The 17,457-nt window shown below is 44.2% G+C and overlaps 1 protein-coding gene across 4 annotated transcripts in view; it reads right to left on the bottom strand.

The window, feature by feature from the left end:
• Window positions 1-14,186, bottom strand: part of LOC137547311 (transient receptor potential cation channel subfamily V member 3-like) — a 104,009-nt gene extending 89,823 nt beyond the window's left edge. For 3 of the 4 annotated variants that reach the window (XM_068270759.1, XM_068270761.1, XM_068270762.1), the window contains exons 1-2: window positions 4,340-4,464; window positions 2,248-2,316 (exon numbers count right to left, since the gene is read on the bottom strand). In XM_068270759.1, the coding sequence (XP_068126860.1) occupies window positions 2,248-2,316; window positions 4,340-4,401 (131 nt within the window). In that variant the 5' untranslated portion in view covers window positions 4,402-4,464. Of the gene's footprint in view, window positions 1-2,247; window positions 2,317-4,339; window positions 4,465-14,098 lie in introns of those variants that run through there. The other variant, XM_068270760.1, reaches the window with a different exon arrangement.
• Window positions 14,187-17,457: the final 3,271 nt, after the last annotated feature.

The raw sequence follows: 17,457 nt of genomic DNA, 5'->3' as shown, positions 1-17,457 counted from the left end.
GCCCACTGGAATAATTCCCCTTTAAACAAAATATAACTTAGTTGGAGTGCCCAGGTTGAAACAGGAGTCGCTTGGAGATCAGGATTGGTCAGGAACCTGGCACATTCAGAGAAAAACTCATTTTCTGTTTCAGAGCTAAGTTCTTCAAATTTCTTAAAGGAACAGGAACCATAATTAACAGTGTCATACTTTCAGGGAATCCCTCCCACCATGGGGATTGGTAATGGGGTTTTTATAATGTAAGGCTTGGTGGTGTATTCTCCACAGTCAGCATGCAACGCATGAGCTGGCGTGGAGGAGGTACACACACTAGCACAAGGAAACAGGCTATCCCTAGTATAGTGGAGGGGAGGACTGACTCCAATAGGAGATTGTGGCGCACAGAGCCGGTGCAGATCTGACAGCCACAAACAATGCTTTCGTTATAACGTCTCAGCGCAAAGTAGCGCTGAGCGCATAAACCAGAACTGAGGAGATCAGGACAGGTAGACAGAATGAACGCTTGCTAGCTAGTGGCTACTTAGCGACAGCAAGCGTCCAAAACCAGACAGACTGGAATGAGGCAGCCAATGCGATGCGGCGATGGCGTGCCTCACAAAGACAGGACAGGACAGTCAGAAAATAGCAGGATTAAGATAGATGAACGTAACACAGATAAATATACAATAAGTATGTTTTCCTAGCGTATTACAATTACAGCTATCAATGAAACTATTTGTAACGTCTGACTAACATATGTATATATCGGCAATGAACCGATATATGACATAAGCAGGAACGCTGACTAGGAATGGAGTAACACAGGGAACAGGACTCAGAAGGATTCGCTATCTCTTCGCAGAGATGAACGCAATCCACAAACGGTAACAGAACAGGATTCAGAAGGATTCGTTATCTCTTCGCAGAGATGAACGCAATCCACAAACAGTAACAGAACAGGATTCAGAAGGATTCGTTATCTCTTCGCAGAGATGAACGCAATCCACAAACGGTAACAGGACAGGATTCAGAAGGATTCGTTATCTCCTCGCAGAGATGAACGCAATCCACAAACGGTAACAGAACAGGATTCAGAAGGATTCGTTATCTCTTCGCAGAGATGAACGCAATCCACAAACAGAACCAGGAGCAGGGTAACTACCTCAGCACGGGTGGTCACGGTACGCGCAACCTACCAAAACGTGCTGGAAAGCTGACTAACTGCACACAGGATATAAACAGTTCGTGTACGTATACATCAGCGACACTGATGTATCAACGTAACACAAATACAAGGAAAATAATAAACGTGCTGGTATGCATATATATTGGCAATGAACCAATATATGATGCAAAGACCAGCAAAGTATCTTTAGAACAAGAAACACGATCGAGGGCTGAAGCGACAGCAAGACAGGCTTAAGCTGAAGCTATGAAAACCCAAGGAAACCCTGCAGGAAGCAGATCTTTATACTGAGGTCATCCAATGGGAGCAGACATGCAGATTCCCACACAGGTGAATGATAATCAGTCACAAGCTGACAGCAGGGAAAGACAGACAAAGCTATGCAGCTTGCATGGAAATAGGTCAGAACTGCCTGAGCTGCAGCACTACTACTTCCAGCAATAGCTGCTGCAGCAGCGATCATTACACAAAACAAACAAAAAAGTGTCAGCATAAAAAAAAAACATAAAAAGTGACCTTAGGGACTCAGCTTTTTTAAATATGTATGTCATGAGAGTATATTACTGTTATTTTTGCAAATAAGGGCTTGCAATTATTGATAGGTTATTGTAAGAAAACAAAAAACACAAAGCCACAATGCAGAAAAAATACATCTTTATTTCCAGATAATCTATTGTCGATATGTGTTGTACTTGGAACATAATAAATGTTGTGATAACCAGAACAAATAGGCAAATAAAATGTGTTGGTTTGTATATGTGGTAGCATTGATTATTTTAAAACTATAAGGGGTGGAATTGGAAAAATAGTGTATTTTTCAATTTTTCCTTGTTTTTCCATTTAAAATGCATAGAAAATAACATAATTACTTAAAACAAATATCACCCACAATAGTATAATTTGTGTCAAAAAAACCCATATCATTTAGGTGTAATAAGTAGTAATAAAGTTATAGGCCAATGAATGGGAAGAGCACTGAAAGGTGAAAGTGGCTGTGGTCCATAAGGGGAAAACAAACCTGAGAGCTGCAGTGGTTAAAAGCTCTCTGAGCAGAAAAGAGATACATATATGTGTCTACATACCCTTCAGTAATACATTCCATAGGGATGCTGATGTGCTGAAGTGCAATAGATTCCTCAGGTCCATAAAGACTGAATTGGAGATACATAAATGTGTTATAATTTAAATTCAAGTACAAATTTGCAATTTACACACAGTTGCATTAGTAACATATGACTTGAAATAGGTACAATTAAAAAATTCATCCATGGTTCACCACTCTGCATTCATCAGTCAAGGTTAAAATGGATTACTCTGCAAATTCTGAACTTTACTGATGTCTAGGGGTGCACCTGTAATGGATTAGGTAAATAGTGTGGCCTCTATCATCTTCTCTATAACAGTGCTGCCACCATGACTCCTCCACACATTAAAGCTAATGGGAATCGGTTATTAAATAAAAAAAAGTCAGATACTCACCTAAGGAGAGGGAAGGCTCGGTCCTATTGAGCCATCCCTCTCCTCTCCCGGTGCCCCTGGTGCTGCGCTGGCTCCTCCGTTCACATCCCCCGCCGAGCGGACTTCGGAAGTCTTCGGGAGCCGAGTCCTACCGAAGACAGGCGGCGCACACGTGAGTGCATCATAAAGGGCGCGCGCTCGTGCGCAGCGTAGAGCGGCCCGTCTTTGGGAGCACTCGGGCTCCCGAAGCATTTCCAAAGCCTCCCTTCGGCCGGGAGACAGCGGTATTTGACCAAAACGGTCGAATACCGCTATGGGGGAGCCAGGACAATAGCGGGGACTGGGAGAGGAGAGGGAATGCTCTATGGGACCCAGAGCCTCCCTCTCCTTAGGTGAGTATTTGACTTTTTTTTTTTTAATACGGGTTCCCATTCACTTTAAAAGTGTGGCCACAACACCTGCTACTATAGCAAGTCCGGTACTATATACTACTTACGGAAAATAAACAAAATAATTGTGTCCACCTTGTGATGTGTTTGATGAGAGCTCTAGTCCCAAAAATATAATCACTATTATTATTAACTTTTTTTTTTCAGTGTGCGCCACATTGTTTTAACTCCTCCCCTCAGTTTGGCTCTCCAGTGTGCCTCCCCCAGCAGATATAATGCAGAGTGGGTGCAGGGGGCGCTTTCATATTTATCTCTCCGGATTAGCTCTCCTCTTTCTCTGGTCCCCGGAACAGGTGCTGCAATGCCAACATCTTCTTCTGGTTTCCGATCACAGGATATGACATGATTGGGACTCAGAGGATGGTGTCAGCATTGCAGTGATGCTCGCGGTTAGATGAATGCCTTCAGCCACCCCTCTTCCACCACCAAGGGGTGATGCAATGCTGACACTATCCTCTAGATCTCGATCTTGTCATATCATGTGATCGGAACCCAGAAGATGATGTCGGCATTGCACCACCAGTTCCATAGGAAGAGGAGAGCCAATCCAGTGTCCAGACAGGTAAATATGAAAGTGCTCCCTGCACCCGCTCTGCATTAGGCAGCCTGAGTTTTGCTGGCCTACATTGTCTTGCCTCAAGTTGTCCATAACAAAGCAACTTGGGCAGGGCTGCTAAAAGGTTAATGATGGTGTATATAGTGCCATCATTTACTGTGGTGCTGATTTTGACATTTTATGACCCTATACCTGTTTTCAGTTGGATGCTGATGGGTGAGTGAATGGGTGCTGATAGGTGTTTGGCTGAGTGCGGATGTGTAGGTGAGTGGCTGGGTGCTGATAGCTAAAGGTGGCAGGCTAGGGCAGAATACGCACGCAAGCACGCACGCACGCACGCACACACACACACACACACGATGGCCCAGTTTAGGACTGGAGAACTCATGGAGAAGCATGTGATCAGCTGATAGATTTGTAAGGTCCTGATTTGCTGTGATGACTTCCTATTTAACACTTGGTGAGGACCAGCAAATCAGAACCTTACAAATCTATCAGCTGATCACATGCTTCTCCATGAGTTCTCCTAAGCAGGGCCATCCCTAATACACACACACACATAAAGAAGACTCGAGCTGTCCAGATATAAAATGTGTGAATAATGAATTTTAAACATTGTGATCAAATCTTTCAAATACATTTCTTAAAAAAATAAATAAATACAGTAAAATCACATTTAGCATAAAAGAAAGATGTACTATATCTACATACCCTTCAATGACATGAGAATTCTCAGTCGTGGTGAATGATGTGTCGAGTGTTTCAGAAGTCATTGTGATAAGGCAACATAAACAGCTTAGAAGAAGTAAACCTTAATGCCAGTCTGTTCACCCTGCGTGTCTAGCAGGTTCAGCATGCCTCCAGCACTGACTGATAGGGCACTGAATATGTACAAACAGCTAGAAGGTTTCAAAGTGGGGGAGGGACTTCCTCCTGAAAGTCACCCAGTCTGTTTTGTTACAGATGAGGGAAGTAAGTTGCATTTCTTGCCACTACTTGAGAAAAGTTAATTTGTATTTATACAATATTGGAGTTATCTGCTTCTAATTAGTGATAAGAAAAGATCACTATCATGAAAATCTTAGTGACACTGTAGCGGAAAAAAAATATGATATAATGAATCGGTTATGTAGTATAGATAGTTGATAGAACATTAGCAGCAAAGAAAATAGTCAAAAAAATTTCAGTTATATAGCTTTTTTTATAACATTGCATCATTCTCTAATATGTGCAGTGTACACATTACACTCAGCATTCTAAATGATTTCACAGAGCAGGCTAGTGATCTTTTGAACTTTCCTCTGCAGAAAAAAACAAAATATAGTGACAGACACTTGAGATAATAAGCTTCAGAAGACAGCTCTCTGCAACTTTGAAAGTCAAAGCGTTCAGTGAAGCTTTTTTGCATAGGTAACAACTGGAGTTTCTTAACTCTTCCTGTACTGGAAACAATATGAGACTCATATCTCTTTTGCTAATGTTCTATTTCTTAGATGTACTACACATACAATTCATTATCTTATACGTTTATTTTCACTTCAGATTCCCTCTAAAATGTAAAATACATAGTAAAATGTATTTTAGTTTTCGTACATTACTTTTTGTTCTATGTTGCTTTCACATACAGTAGGTAGTAATACACTGACATGTCTGACAGATTTTGGACTAGTCCATCTCCTAATGGGGGATCTCAGTATTACCTTTATGCTTTGCTAAGATGCCAGCCAGCCTCCTTAGGACCCGTTTCCACTTGTGTGGTGCGGGATCGCCGCTGATTACCCGCTGACGAAATCACATGCGGGTGCGATTCCGCATGCGTATTTTACCTCAATTTTGCATGCGATTTTGCACAGGTTAGTATTGATGCGCTTTTAACCATGGCTCACTACCCTCCCCATGGTTAACGGAATTGCTCTGCAAAAGCGCTTACAAAATCGTACCATGCAGTGGAGCGCGGGGGAGGGGGTGAAAAAATGCTAAAAAAAAAAATCAAAAATCGCTGCTGTCAGCGATTTTGATTTTAAATGTGAACAAAGCCTTACTAGTTTTAAACATTTAAAGAGAGTCTGAAGCCAAATTAAAAAAATGGCTTTTAAGCTTATATTCAGCATGTGTGCCCCTGCTAAAACGCTGCTATCTCGCAGCATAACGAGGGGTCTTAACCCCCCAAATCTCCCCCTGCAAAATACACGACCAACTTGGTTGTGGATTTTGCTGCCCCTGTGCGCTTCCGTGTGAGGCAGAGCTATGAGCTGCAGCCCTGCCTCACATGCGTCTATCAGCCGCGGATCTCCGCCTCTCCCCCGCCCCTCTCATTGAAGGCAGACTGAGAGGGGCGGGGGAGAGGCGGAGATCCGCCGCTGATAGACGCATGTGAGGCAGGGCTGCAGCTCATAGCCCTGCCTCACACGGAAGCGCTTCCCGGAGGTAGCAGGGGGGATTTGGGGGGTAAAGACCCCTCGTTATGCCACAGGATAGCGGCGTTTTAGCAGGGGCAAACAGGCCCCTACTGAATATAAGCTTAAAAGTCATTTTTAATTTGGCTTCAGACTCTCTTTAAGTCCAAATTTGTACATTTTACGTCTTTAGGCAATTGTTCTTGATGTTGCCCTTTCCATGTGCAGAAGTCCCTCCCATTCCACATGTAGCCCCCTCTTCTATGTGGATTATCCATGTGCAGCAGACCCCCCATCCCATTCTGTGTCTCCTCATTTGCAGTCTCCCTATTCCATATGCATTCTTCCCCTTTGCGCGGCAGCCACCCCCTCCCCCCCCCCCCCCCCCACACACACACACACCACCCCCTCATCATTAAATGGATACGTTTTATTTTGTACATTTTTTTTTGGATAATTTAAAAAAGAAATCCTGGTCTCACAATACTTTGCTTTGGCATAAACCAGGACTAATGGTAGGACTCGCCTTTTCTTCCTCAGAAAATAATTTTGCCAGATGCCCCAAACTTTCGGAAAGGGGCTTCTTCAGAGAAAATGACTTGTGTGAAGCCCTCTTAATGCAGCCCAATGATGACTGCACACATTTCTTTGCAGGTAATCATGGTTAACAGAGGAAGAAGGATGGTTTCAAGCATCACCCTCCCTTTTCAAGTGGCCACTCTGCTATTCTAACTCAGCATGACATGATGATCTCCAGAATTGTACAGAATGACCTCCAGCCTTGTGCTCTTCAACACTCTCACCCAGGGGTGTAACTAAAAATCACTGGGACCTCCTGCAAAACTTTGGGTGCCCCTCTCACCAAAGCCCATTCACCTCTTCCGCGTTTCATGCGACATCCACTCTTCTTTGCAGCACCGCTCACTCTACTTCCTTATTAGCTCATGGAGTAGAGTGAGCCTCTGCAGAGAAGAGCGGACCTCCTGCGGATGAGGTGAGTGCGCATTCCCTGCCCGATGCCGGTGCTGTCATTGCTGGAGGGGGGAGTGCTGATTGAAGGGGGAGCCCAAGATGGGGGGGAGTTGGGGCCCCCCTCCCCATCCCTGTGTGTGCCTGCTGCTTCCCCTTCCTGCACTGCGCCCCCTCCTTCCCCTAAAAACAGCCCTGGGGTGCCAAGCCCCCCCCCCCCAGGCTTCTCCCCCAAAGGGCCCCCTGTGGCTGCAACGCTTGCAGGAGCTAATGTTACATCCCTGCTCTCAACTGTGTTGACGAGATGATTACTGAAAAGATCTCCACAGTTCCTTTTGTGACAGGGTCTGAAATCCAGTGAAATATTTTTGATGTTGTTTTTTTATTATGGGGAGGATTTTGCAATTCATCTGATCGCTCTTCATAACATTCTGGATTATATTCAAATTGCTGTCATAAAAACTGAATTGGTGCCATTCTCTAAATGTTTGACCATGACTGTAAGCACTGTTCACATTTTGCACTACTCTGTGGTCCTGTTTATTACTATGTCAATATCGTGTCATTCTCATGAAGTGATGAAATGGTTACTAATAATTATAAAGGAAATCTTACTGCAAAAAACACTTAATAATTTGTGCTTAACTGTGCTTCTAGTTTCTCAGCACAACTCTATTGTTTTTCTTCCAAGTAGTGAAAGGGAACTGAAATAATCAAACTGGGTATAGTTCCTGGAAATCTTCATCTGCAATATCCTGACCACAAAAACTAATTCGGCAAGAGTGTTCCTATTTATCTGTTCCTATGCCGTGTGGTACAAGTCTGCTGTGCAGAGCTCTCATCCATCCATCTAGTCATCCATCCATCCATCCATGTCTAAAAGCAAGATGGAGTCTAGAAGACAAAATGGCTGCTACATTAGAAATCAAACAGCATATCTCCCAACTGTCCCCTCTTAAAGAGGAACTGTCGCGAAAATCTTAAAATTTAAAACACATAGAAATAAGAAGTACATTTCTCCCAGAGTAAAATGAGCCACAAATGACTTCTCTCCTATGTTGCTGTCACTTACAGTAAGTGTAAGGCTTGGTGGTGTATTCTCCACAGTCAGCATGCAACGCATGAGCTGACGTGGAGGAGGTACACACACCAGCACAAGGAAACAGGCTATCCCTAGTATAGTGGAGGGGAGGACTGACTCCAATAGGAGATTGTGGCGCACAGAGCCGGTGCAGATCTGACAGCCACAAACAATGCTTTCGTTATAACGTCTCAGCGCAAAGTAGCGCTGAGCGCATAAACCAGAACTGAGGAGATCAGGACAGGTAGACAGAATGAACGCTTGCTAGCTAGCGGCTACTTAGCGACAGCAAGCGTCCAAAACCAGACAGACTGGAATGAGGCAGCCAATGCGCTGCGGCGATGGCGTGCCTCACAAAGACAGGACAGGATAGTCAGAAAATAGCAGGATTAAGATAGATGAACGTAACACAGATAAATATACAATAAGTATGTTTTCCTAGCGTATTACAATTACAGCTATCAATGAAACTATTTGTAACTTCTGACTAACATATGTATATATCGGCAATGAACTGATATATGACATAAGCAGGAACGCTGACTAGGAATGGAGTAACACAGGGAACAGGACTCAGAAGGATTCGCTATCTCTTCGCAGAGATGAACGCAATCCACAAACAGTAACAGAACAGGATTCAGAAGGATTCGTTATCTCTTCGCAGAGATGAACGCAATCCACAAACAGTAACAGAACAGGATTCAGAAGGATTCGCTATCTCTTCGCAGAGATGAACGCAATCCACAAACAGTAACAGAACAGGATTCAGAAGGATTCGTTATCTCTTCGCAGAGATGAACGCTATCCACAAACAGGAACAGAACAGGATTCAGAAGGATTCGTTATCTCTTCGCAGAGATGAACGCAATCCACAAACAGGACCAGGAACAGGATAACTAGCTCAGCACGGGTGTTCACGGTACGCGCAAACTACCAAAACGTGCTGGAAAACTGACTAACTGAACACAGGAAATAAACAGTTCGTGTACGTATATATCAGCAACACTGATATATCAACGTAACACAAATACAAGGAAAATAATAAACGTGCTGGTATGCATATATATTGGCAATGAACCAATATATGATGCAAAGACCAGCAAAGTATCTTTAACAAGAAACACGATCGGGGGCTAAAGCGACAGCAAGACAGGCTTAAGCTGAAGCTATGAAAACCCAAGGAAACCCTGCAGGAAGCAGATCTTTATACTGAGGTCATCCAATGGGAGCAGACATGCAGATTCCCACACAGGTGAATGATAATCAGTCACAAGCTGACAGCAGGGAAAGACAGACAAATCTATGCAGCTTGCACGGAAATAGATCAGAACTGCCTGAGCTGCAGCACTACTTCCAGCAATAGCTGCTGCAGCAGCGATCATTACAGTACCCCCGCCTTTAAAAGCGGATTCCAGACGCTTTTCAAAACTGAAATTTCCAACAAAACAGTCTGACTGATAATTCATGATGACCGGGACAGCCCGGCAAGACCGAATTCCAGAATCAGTCCCCACAAGACTGGACCCATCAGAACCAGAACCTACAGAACCATGCCCATCAGTACTACAAGCCCCAGTGTGACACCCATCAGAACCATGATTTCCAGAAGAAAGCCCTCCGAAACTCCCTGAGCGATACCCACCGCCTTCCAGGAACCGTTCAGAAACGCCAAAGCCTTTGCAATGCCCACCGGTACTGTCTTTACCAACACAAAACCCACTGTTGAACCAGTCCAAGGCACCAGGACAAGTTTTCTCAGAGACCTCCCAGAACACCTTGAAGCTCCAAAGAGATCCCCATAGGTCAGAATGCCCTTTAGGCTCACATGGAGAACTATCAAGAACCCCTATGGAACCTAGGGCAATTCCCGAGTCAGGGCCACAAGGACAAACATCAATATCAGGGCTTTCAGGGACCAGAACCATCTCTGGGCATGCAGGCAGACTGGCAACATCAGAACATGTTCCCACTAAGGAAGCATCAGAGCACGCTAACACCTTAAACACACTTGGGCATTCTGGCACACAAAGAACATCTGGGCACACTGGCACAAGAGAAACCTCTGGGCATGTCAAGGAACTGTGAGCCTCAGGGTCAGCCAAGACAGGACCAAAACCAGGACTGGCCAAAAAAAAATCATCATGACTAGACTTCGCAACTACTGGATTTTTACACGAGAATGCAGGATCAGACTTAGATGTCGCTGATTCCAGCAAAGTCAGTAACAAATCAGATTCAGGGGCACTAACAAGACAGGACAAATCTTCTGATGTATGCACTGAACCAGATAGGGACTCCACAACTACCTCTGGACTGGACAGAGACTCATCTAATACACTGGATTGGAGCTCATGAGGCGCTGCAGAACAAGTCAGCATTGCAGCAGCCCCCACTGGACTAGGCAAAACTGAGGAATTCCCTGGACAGGAAGGGGACTCTGGAACCTCTGCCACAGCGGCCAGAGAACCAGAATCTTTCAGGATACAGGGCTGGGTTTCAGGAACACACATCAGACCGGACTGAAATTCTGAGATTTCTATTATTTTGACCAGAGAATCAGAATTATCCATGTTACAGGGCAAGACTTCTGAAACATTCAGAGGACAGGGCTGGAGTTCCTCGGCTGTTACAACACTGGAGAGGGACTCAACATTGGTTAAATCAGACTGTGTACAGGGCAAGGTATCTGACACAATTGCTGACGAGGACAATATTTCAATGGCTTCTGCTTTGCTGGGCAGAAATTCATCAAGTTTTATTAGAGCAGACTGTAATTCCAAAACAGCTGCTAGACAAGTGAATATTACTGCAACACCAACTGAGGTAAGCAGTGCTTCAGCCTCCTCTGCTAGAGGGTTTAAAGTATCCAAAGTACTGGGTGAAGCATAAGACTCTGCGACCACAGCTTCACTGGACAGGATCACTGAACAGTCCATATTGCAGGGCAAAACCATGGAAGCACCTGCTGGACAGCATAATGATTCTGTGACCTGAGTTTCATTGGAGAGATCTACTGCACAATTCATGGTACAGGGCAAATTTATTGGAAAATTTTCTGAACAAGGTAATAATTCTGCGATTTCAGGTTCACATAGCAGATGCTCTGAGCTATTCACGAAACTAGAGCGAGGTGTAGAAACAGGAAGATCAAGACACAATGTTTGCGCATCTGAATCAGCATTCATTTGTAAAATTGGAAAATTCAGATGCTGGGGTTCTGAGTTTACTAGACAGGATTGCTGGGACTCGGAAACTGATGTAGTGCATCTATTGGCATCTGCTGGATCAGACAGGAGTTGAACTTTATTAACACAGGTAATTTCTGCAGAAGTGTTTGCAGAGACAGGCAAGATTTTTCTGGTGTCTGTTTCACTAAACAAAGAGTCATGAGTACTGGCTAGGCTGGACTCGGAAGTCAGCAGGACCTCTGGATTCTCTGCTGAGAAATTTGCGCAGGGCAAGGTTAAGAATGTATCAGTGGCTTCTGTTTTACTGGGAAGTAACACTGAGTTATCCATGGTACAGGGTGGAATTGCAGGAACTTCAATTTCACACAAAAAGAGCTCCGAATCACCTGCTGAATCAGCCAAAGGTGCTGAAGCAGGCGGGTCAGAACGCCAAATTTGCGAATTCGGAGTCACATAAAAATCATCCAAAATCAGTTCCCACACATCAATCAAGGGAGCCACACAGTCATACCTACACACACCAGCCTCTATTAGGTTATAGGCTGACTTAATGCATGCGTTCAATACCATTTCACTTTTTGCACTGTAAAATTGACAAAATGAACTTGAATCATTCTTCCATTCACAGACCAGGGCTTCCATCTCTCCCCTCTCGAATGGAGGATCCCATGCATACTTAACAGGCAGATCATGGTTTGCAGATATGATTGTGGCAGGCACATGTATAGGGTTAATTAGCAGGTGATTGGCAGATTCCTTATTCTTAAGAATCTCCAATACCTGTAGCAAGTGTTGAACTGTAGTGTATGCAAACTTCCCTTGGTTCACAAATAAGTTGATTTGTTCAATACTCTGTAATATCTCATCATAATCATACTCAGATAATTCTTTTAAACAAAAATCTTTATTTTCCCTAGCCAGGGAGGAAAGTTCATTAGTAGTTTCATAAGTCCATTTAACTCCCCTGAAAGACAATTGCATTTCATTATCTGTTAATGGCAGAATCTCATTATAGGTCTCAGTCGCTAAGGATAACGATTCTGCAGATTGGACACGTTTCTTAGAACGTTTGCGTTTTGCCTTTGACCTTGCGGTTTTTGGTGATTTATTCAAAGCTGCAGGAAAATTATCAGTAACACTTTCTGCTTGCTGCTCATTCTTGCAAGCAATTGAAGGAGCAGCTGATTGGCTTGCTGCCAGGAGTTCATTAAGAGGAAAAGGCAATGGATCTATGCGCAACCAGTTATGGATCACAAACGCTAGAAATTCCAGCGGTCTATCTTTCAAATCGGAATGATTGAGAACATCAAATGCCCACTGGAATAATTCCCCTTTAAACAAAATATAACTTAGTTGGAGTGCCCAGGTTGAAACAGGAGTCGCTTGGAGATCAGGATTGGTCAGGAACCTGGTACATTCAGAGAAAAACTCATTTTCTGTTTCAGAGCTAAGTTCTTCAAATTTCTTAAAGGAACAGGAACCATAATTAACAGTGTCATACTTTCTGGGAATCCCCCCCACAATGGGGATTGGTAATGGGGTTTTCATAACGTAAGGCTTGGTGGTGTATTCTCCACAGTCAGCATGCAACGCATGAGCTGGCGTGGAGGAGGTACACACACTAGCACCAGGAAACAGGCTATCCCTAGTATAGTGGAGGGGAGGACTGACTCCAATAGGAGATTGTGGCGCACAGAGCCGGTGCAGATCTGACAGCCACAAACAATGCTTTCGTTATAACGTCTCAGCGCAAAGTAGCGCTGAGCGCATAAACCAGAACTGAGGAGATCAGGACAGGTAGACAGAATGAACGCTTGCTAGCTAGCGGCTACTTAGCGACAGCAAGCGTCCAAAACCAGACAGACTGGAATGAGGCAGCCAATGCGCTGCGGCGATGGCGTGCCTCACAAAGACAGGACAGGACAGTCAGAAAATAGCAGGATTAAGATAGATGAACGTAACACAGATAAATATACAATAAGTATGTTTTCCTAGCGTATTACAATTACAGCTATCAATGAAACTATTTGTAACTTCTGACTAACATATGTATATATCGGCAATGAACTGATATATGACATAAGCAGGAACGCTGACTAGGACTGGAGTAATACAGGGAACAGGACTCAGAAGGATTCGCTATCTCTTCGCAGAGATGAACGCAATCCACAAACAGTAACAGAACAGGATTCAGAAGGATTCGTTATCTCTTCGCAGAGATGAACGCTATCCACAAACAGGAACAGAACAGGATTCAGAAGGATTCGTTATCTCTTCGCAGAGATGAACGCAATCCACAAACAGGACCAGGAACAGGATAACTAGCTCAGCACGGGTGTTCACGGTACGCGCAAACTACCAAAACGTGCTGGAAAACTGACTAACTGAACACAGGAAATAAACAGTTCGTGTACGTATATATCAGCAACACTGATATATCAACGTAACACAAATACAAGGAAAATAATAAACGTGCTGGTATGCATATATATTGGCAATGAACCAATATATGATGCAAAGACCAGCAAAGTATCTTTAACAAGAAACACGATCGGGGGCTAAAGCGACAGCAAGACAGGCTTAAGCTGAAGCTATGAAAACCCAAGGAAACCCTGCAGGAAGCAGATCTTTATACTGAGGTCATCCAATGGGAGCAGACATGCAGATTCCCACACAGGTGAATGATAATCAGTCACAAGCTGACAGCAGGGAAAGACAGACAAATCTATGCAGCTTGCACGGAAATAGATCAGAACTGCCTGAGCTGCAGCACTACTTCCAGCAATAGCTGCTGCAGCAGCGATCATTACAGTAAGTAGTAGAAATCTGACATTACCAACAGATTTTGGACTAGCCGATCTTCTCATAGGGGGGATCTCAGGGTTTTATTAATTTTAAAAGCACTTAGTGAATGGCAGTTTCTTCATCCAACTGCCAAAATAATGTGCAGCGAGCAGGAAGGCTGGCCAGCATCAGTGTCAGCACACAGAGAGAATCTGATTATTGGTGATCTGCAGTATCACCAAGAATACAGATTATACCTGATTATTGATGATCTGCAGAATCACCGATAATCTAAGTATAACTAACCTCTGGACACCTTAATAATGTGAGTGTTTGGTGCAACAGTAATGACTTTGAGTAAGACCACCCGAGGAGCAGGTGGTCTTTGGCAGTATGGGCGATACTGCCTTCTGAGAAGTGCAAAAACCTTCCAGCAGCCTGAGACCTCCAAAGGGGTGGAGTCCCAGGCTGAAATTAGGAAAGACCAGTGAGTGAGTGACACCTGAAAGGTGGATGTCACTAGCAGGTCTGGAGACCATCTCTTAAGAAGAGAGATAGCTCTCAAGGTCGGGCAAGCCAGGTCGGCAACACACGGACAGACAAGGTACAGAGACAGAAGGCTGATTCGGTATCCAAAGGCAGGCAGGGTTGGCAACAGATAATCAGATATGCGTAGGTACCGAATCAGAAAGCAGAGGGATAGTCAGAAAAGCAATAGGTCATAACAGATATCAAACAATGCCTAGTCTTGGGTGTGAGGTCCGTGGTCTCTACACCCTGGAACTAGTCTGGAGTATAATATGATGGTACACAGTATCCCTAGTCTTGGGTGTGAGGTCCGTGGTCTCGACACCCTGGAACTAGTCTGAAGTATAACAGAATGATAACACAAAGTCCCTAATCTTGGGTGTGAGGTCCGTGGTCTTGACACCCTGGAACTAGTCAGAAGTATAACACAATGATAACACAAAGTCCCTAATCTTGGGTGTGAGGTCCGTGGTCTCGACACCCTGGAACTAGTCAGAAGTATAACACAATGATAACACAAAGTCCCTAATCTTGGGTGTGAGGTCCGTGGTCTCGACACCCTGGAACTAGTCAATAGTATAACACAATGATAACACAAAGTCCCTAATCTTGGGTGTGAGGTCCGTGGTCTCGACACCCTGGAACTAGTCAGAAGTATAACACAATGATAACACAAAGTCCCTAATCTTTGGTGTGAGGTCCGTGGTCTCGACACCCTGGAACTAGTCTGAGTGCTTCCACGTAAGTGTTCGCAACGGCAGACAACCTGAGACTGACCAGCAGTGACTATATATAGCGCGGCACTCTCCGGCGCCACCCATCAGCGATCAACCAATAGCCACTTGCTTTGAGGTCAGCTGATCCCTCATTGTTTGTCATGAAGGTTCTGCCTCTCAGCCTGTGTGAACTAACAGACCAAGCCACCTCAGACGCACGCTGCTGCGTGCAAACCGCCGCGCTGGACGCGGAATCAGGCGCCTTGCCGCCAGTACACGCGGCAGCTTTTCCGCGTTTTATCACATTATATTTCTTATTTTCAAATGTTAATATGACGGGTAATGAACCAGAGTAGAAAGGACCAGTGTGGTTTGAATTATAAAGAGTTTTCTCCTAGGAGATCATTTTTCAAGTTCTTTTTTAGCATTTTGTAATCGAAAAAAATACCAAAATATAGGTGAAAAAGTACTATCAAAATTATTTTAAAACAAAAGAAAAAACAGGGCACCGAGAGCCCAATAGTGCAATATAGTTTTAACAGAGAAAATCTGTCTAGATAGTTCGTGCAGAATTGTACTCACAAAAAAGGGTCACCAGCAGGCAACCACTTGAAAGGCAGGTGGGGAGAATTGGTACCCGACCCCACTCGGGTATAAAAGTCGCTCTCTGTAGACAGGAGAAAAAAGGGGGCGTACCCCTCCACCAAGGGTGAATAAGTAATATGTATCAAACGCAGATAGAACAGAGGCGCCAAAAAGAGTAAAAACACTATTATTTAAAAACAGTAAAAAGAGGGAAGGTAAGGTGGACTTACCTCCCTCTAGCAGTGGACAACAAAACTCTGAGGTAGAGTAGAATGCATTTATTAAACAGTGTAACTCCTAAAGATGCAACGCGTTTCGCGGGCCACAGCACCGCTTCCTCAGGCTATACAGGAGTTCAAAAAAGCTGTATCCAATCCAAGTATTGAATGAGCGCCTCTGTCTCTGTCAGAGGCGCTCATTCAATACTTGAATTGGATACAGCTTTTTTGAACTCCTGTATAGCCCGAGGAAGCGGTGCTGTGGCCCGCGAAATGCGTTGCATCTTTAGGAGTTACACTGTTTAATAAATGCATTCTACTCTACCTCAGAGTTTTGTTGTCCACTGCTAGAGGGAGGTAAGTCCACCTTACCTTCCCTCTTTTTACTGTTTTTAAATAATAGTGTTTTTACTCTTTTTGGCGCCTCTGTTCTATCTGCGTTTGATACAAAATTATTTTGGTTATTTTCTTGCTTGCTGCTGGTTTAAAGGGTATTTTATAGACAAGGTGGGAAAATATCACTTAGGAGAAAACTAAGGAGAAAAAGTGATTTGCATATGGGTTGTTACTCTTTGATGTGTCTTATTATCATTGCTATACTGTTATAGCTTCTTGCAGAACAGACAGGTTCTTGCCTGAGTGTGGTTAATAAAGAAGTACATCTTCTTGGTAACTTGGCCGCACAGCCCCTCTCTCTGTCTGTCCTCAGATGGCCTTCAACAGTGGCTGGGGATCCATTTCACGTAAGGCAGCCTGTCTTTGGTACAGAAGTCAGAGGCAGAGTAATTACCGTATTTTTCGGACTATAAGACGCTCCTGGCCATAAGACACACCTAGGTTTAGTGGACAAAAACCAGGGGAAAAATATATGTATACTAAACTTGGAGCATCCACGGTAAAGGGGCATCTTGTGGATTATGCCTCCTTTGTACCTCATGTTCCCTTGTGCCTTGTGTGTCTCCCTGTGCCCCCCTTGTGTCTTCCTGTGTCCCCCTTGTGTCCACCTCTGTCCTCCTTGTGTTCCCGTCTATGCCCCTTTGTGTCCCCCTGAGTGTCCTCTGTTTGTCCCCCTGTGTTCTCCTCTGCATGGACACAGTACAGGGAGTCCCCGACATTGCGGCGGGTTGGAGGTTCGTATTGGCAGGTGATCACAAGTCAGGAACTATATTTGGACTATAAGATGCAGGGACTTTTTTTCCCCTCTCTTGGGGGAAGAAAAAGTGAGTCTTATAGTCCAAAAAATACAGTAGTTTAGACCGGTGTTTCTCAACATTTTATTGGTATGTACCCCTTTTAAAACCCTGTGCTCACCAAGTACCCCCTAGCATAGTAAAGATTATCACAAGTACCCCTTGACAAATATA

The sequence above is a fragment of the Hyperolius riggenbachi genome, chromosome 2 (assembly GCF_040937935.1).
Source record: "Hyperolius riggenbachi isolate aHypRig1 chromosome 2, aHypRig1.pri, whole genome shotgun sequence".
In the NCBI taxonomy this organism is placed as follows: Eukaryota; Metazoa; Chordata; class Amphibia; order Anura; family Hyperoliidae; genus Hyperolius; species Hyperolius riggenbachi.
Note: the sequence above shows the minus strand (reverse complement) of the source record. Positions and strands in the feature narration are given on the sequence as shown.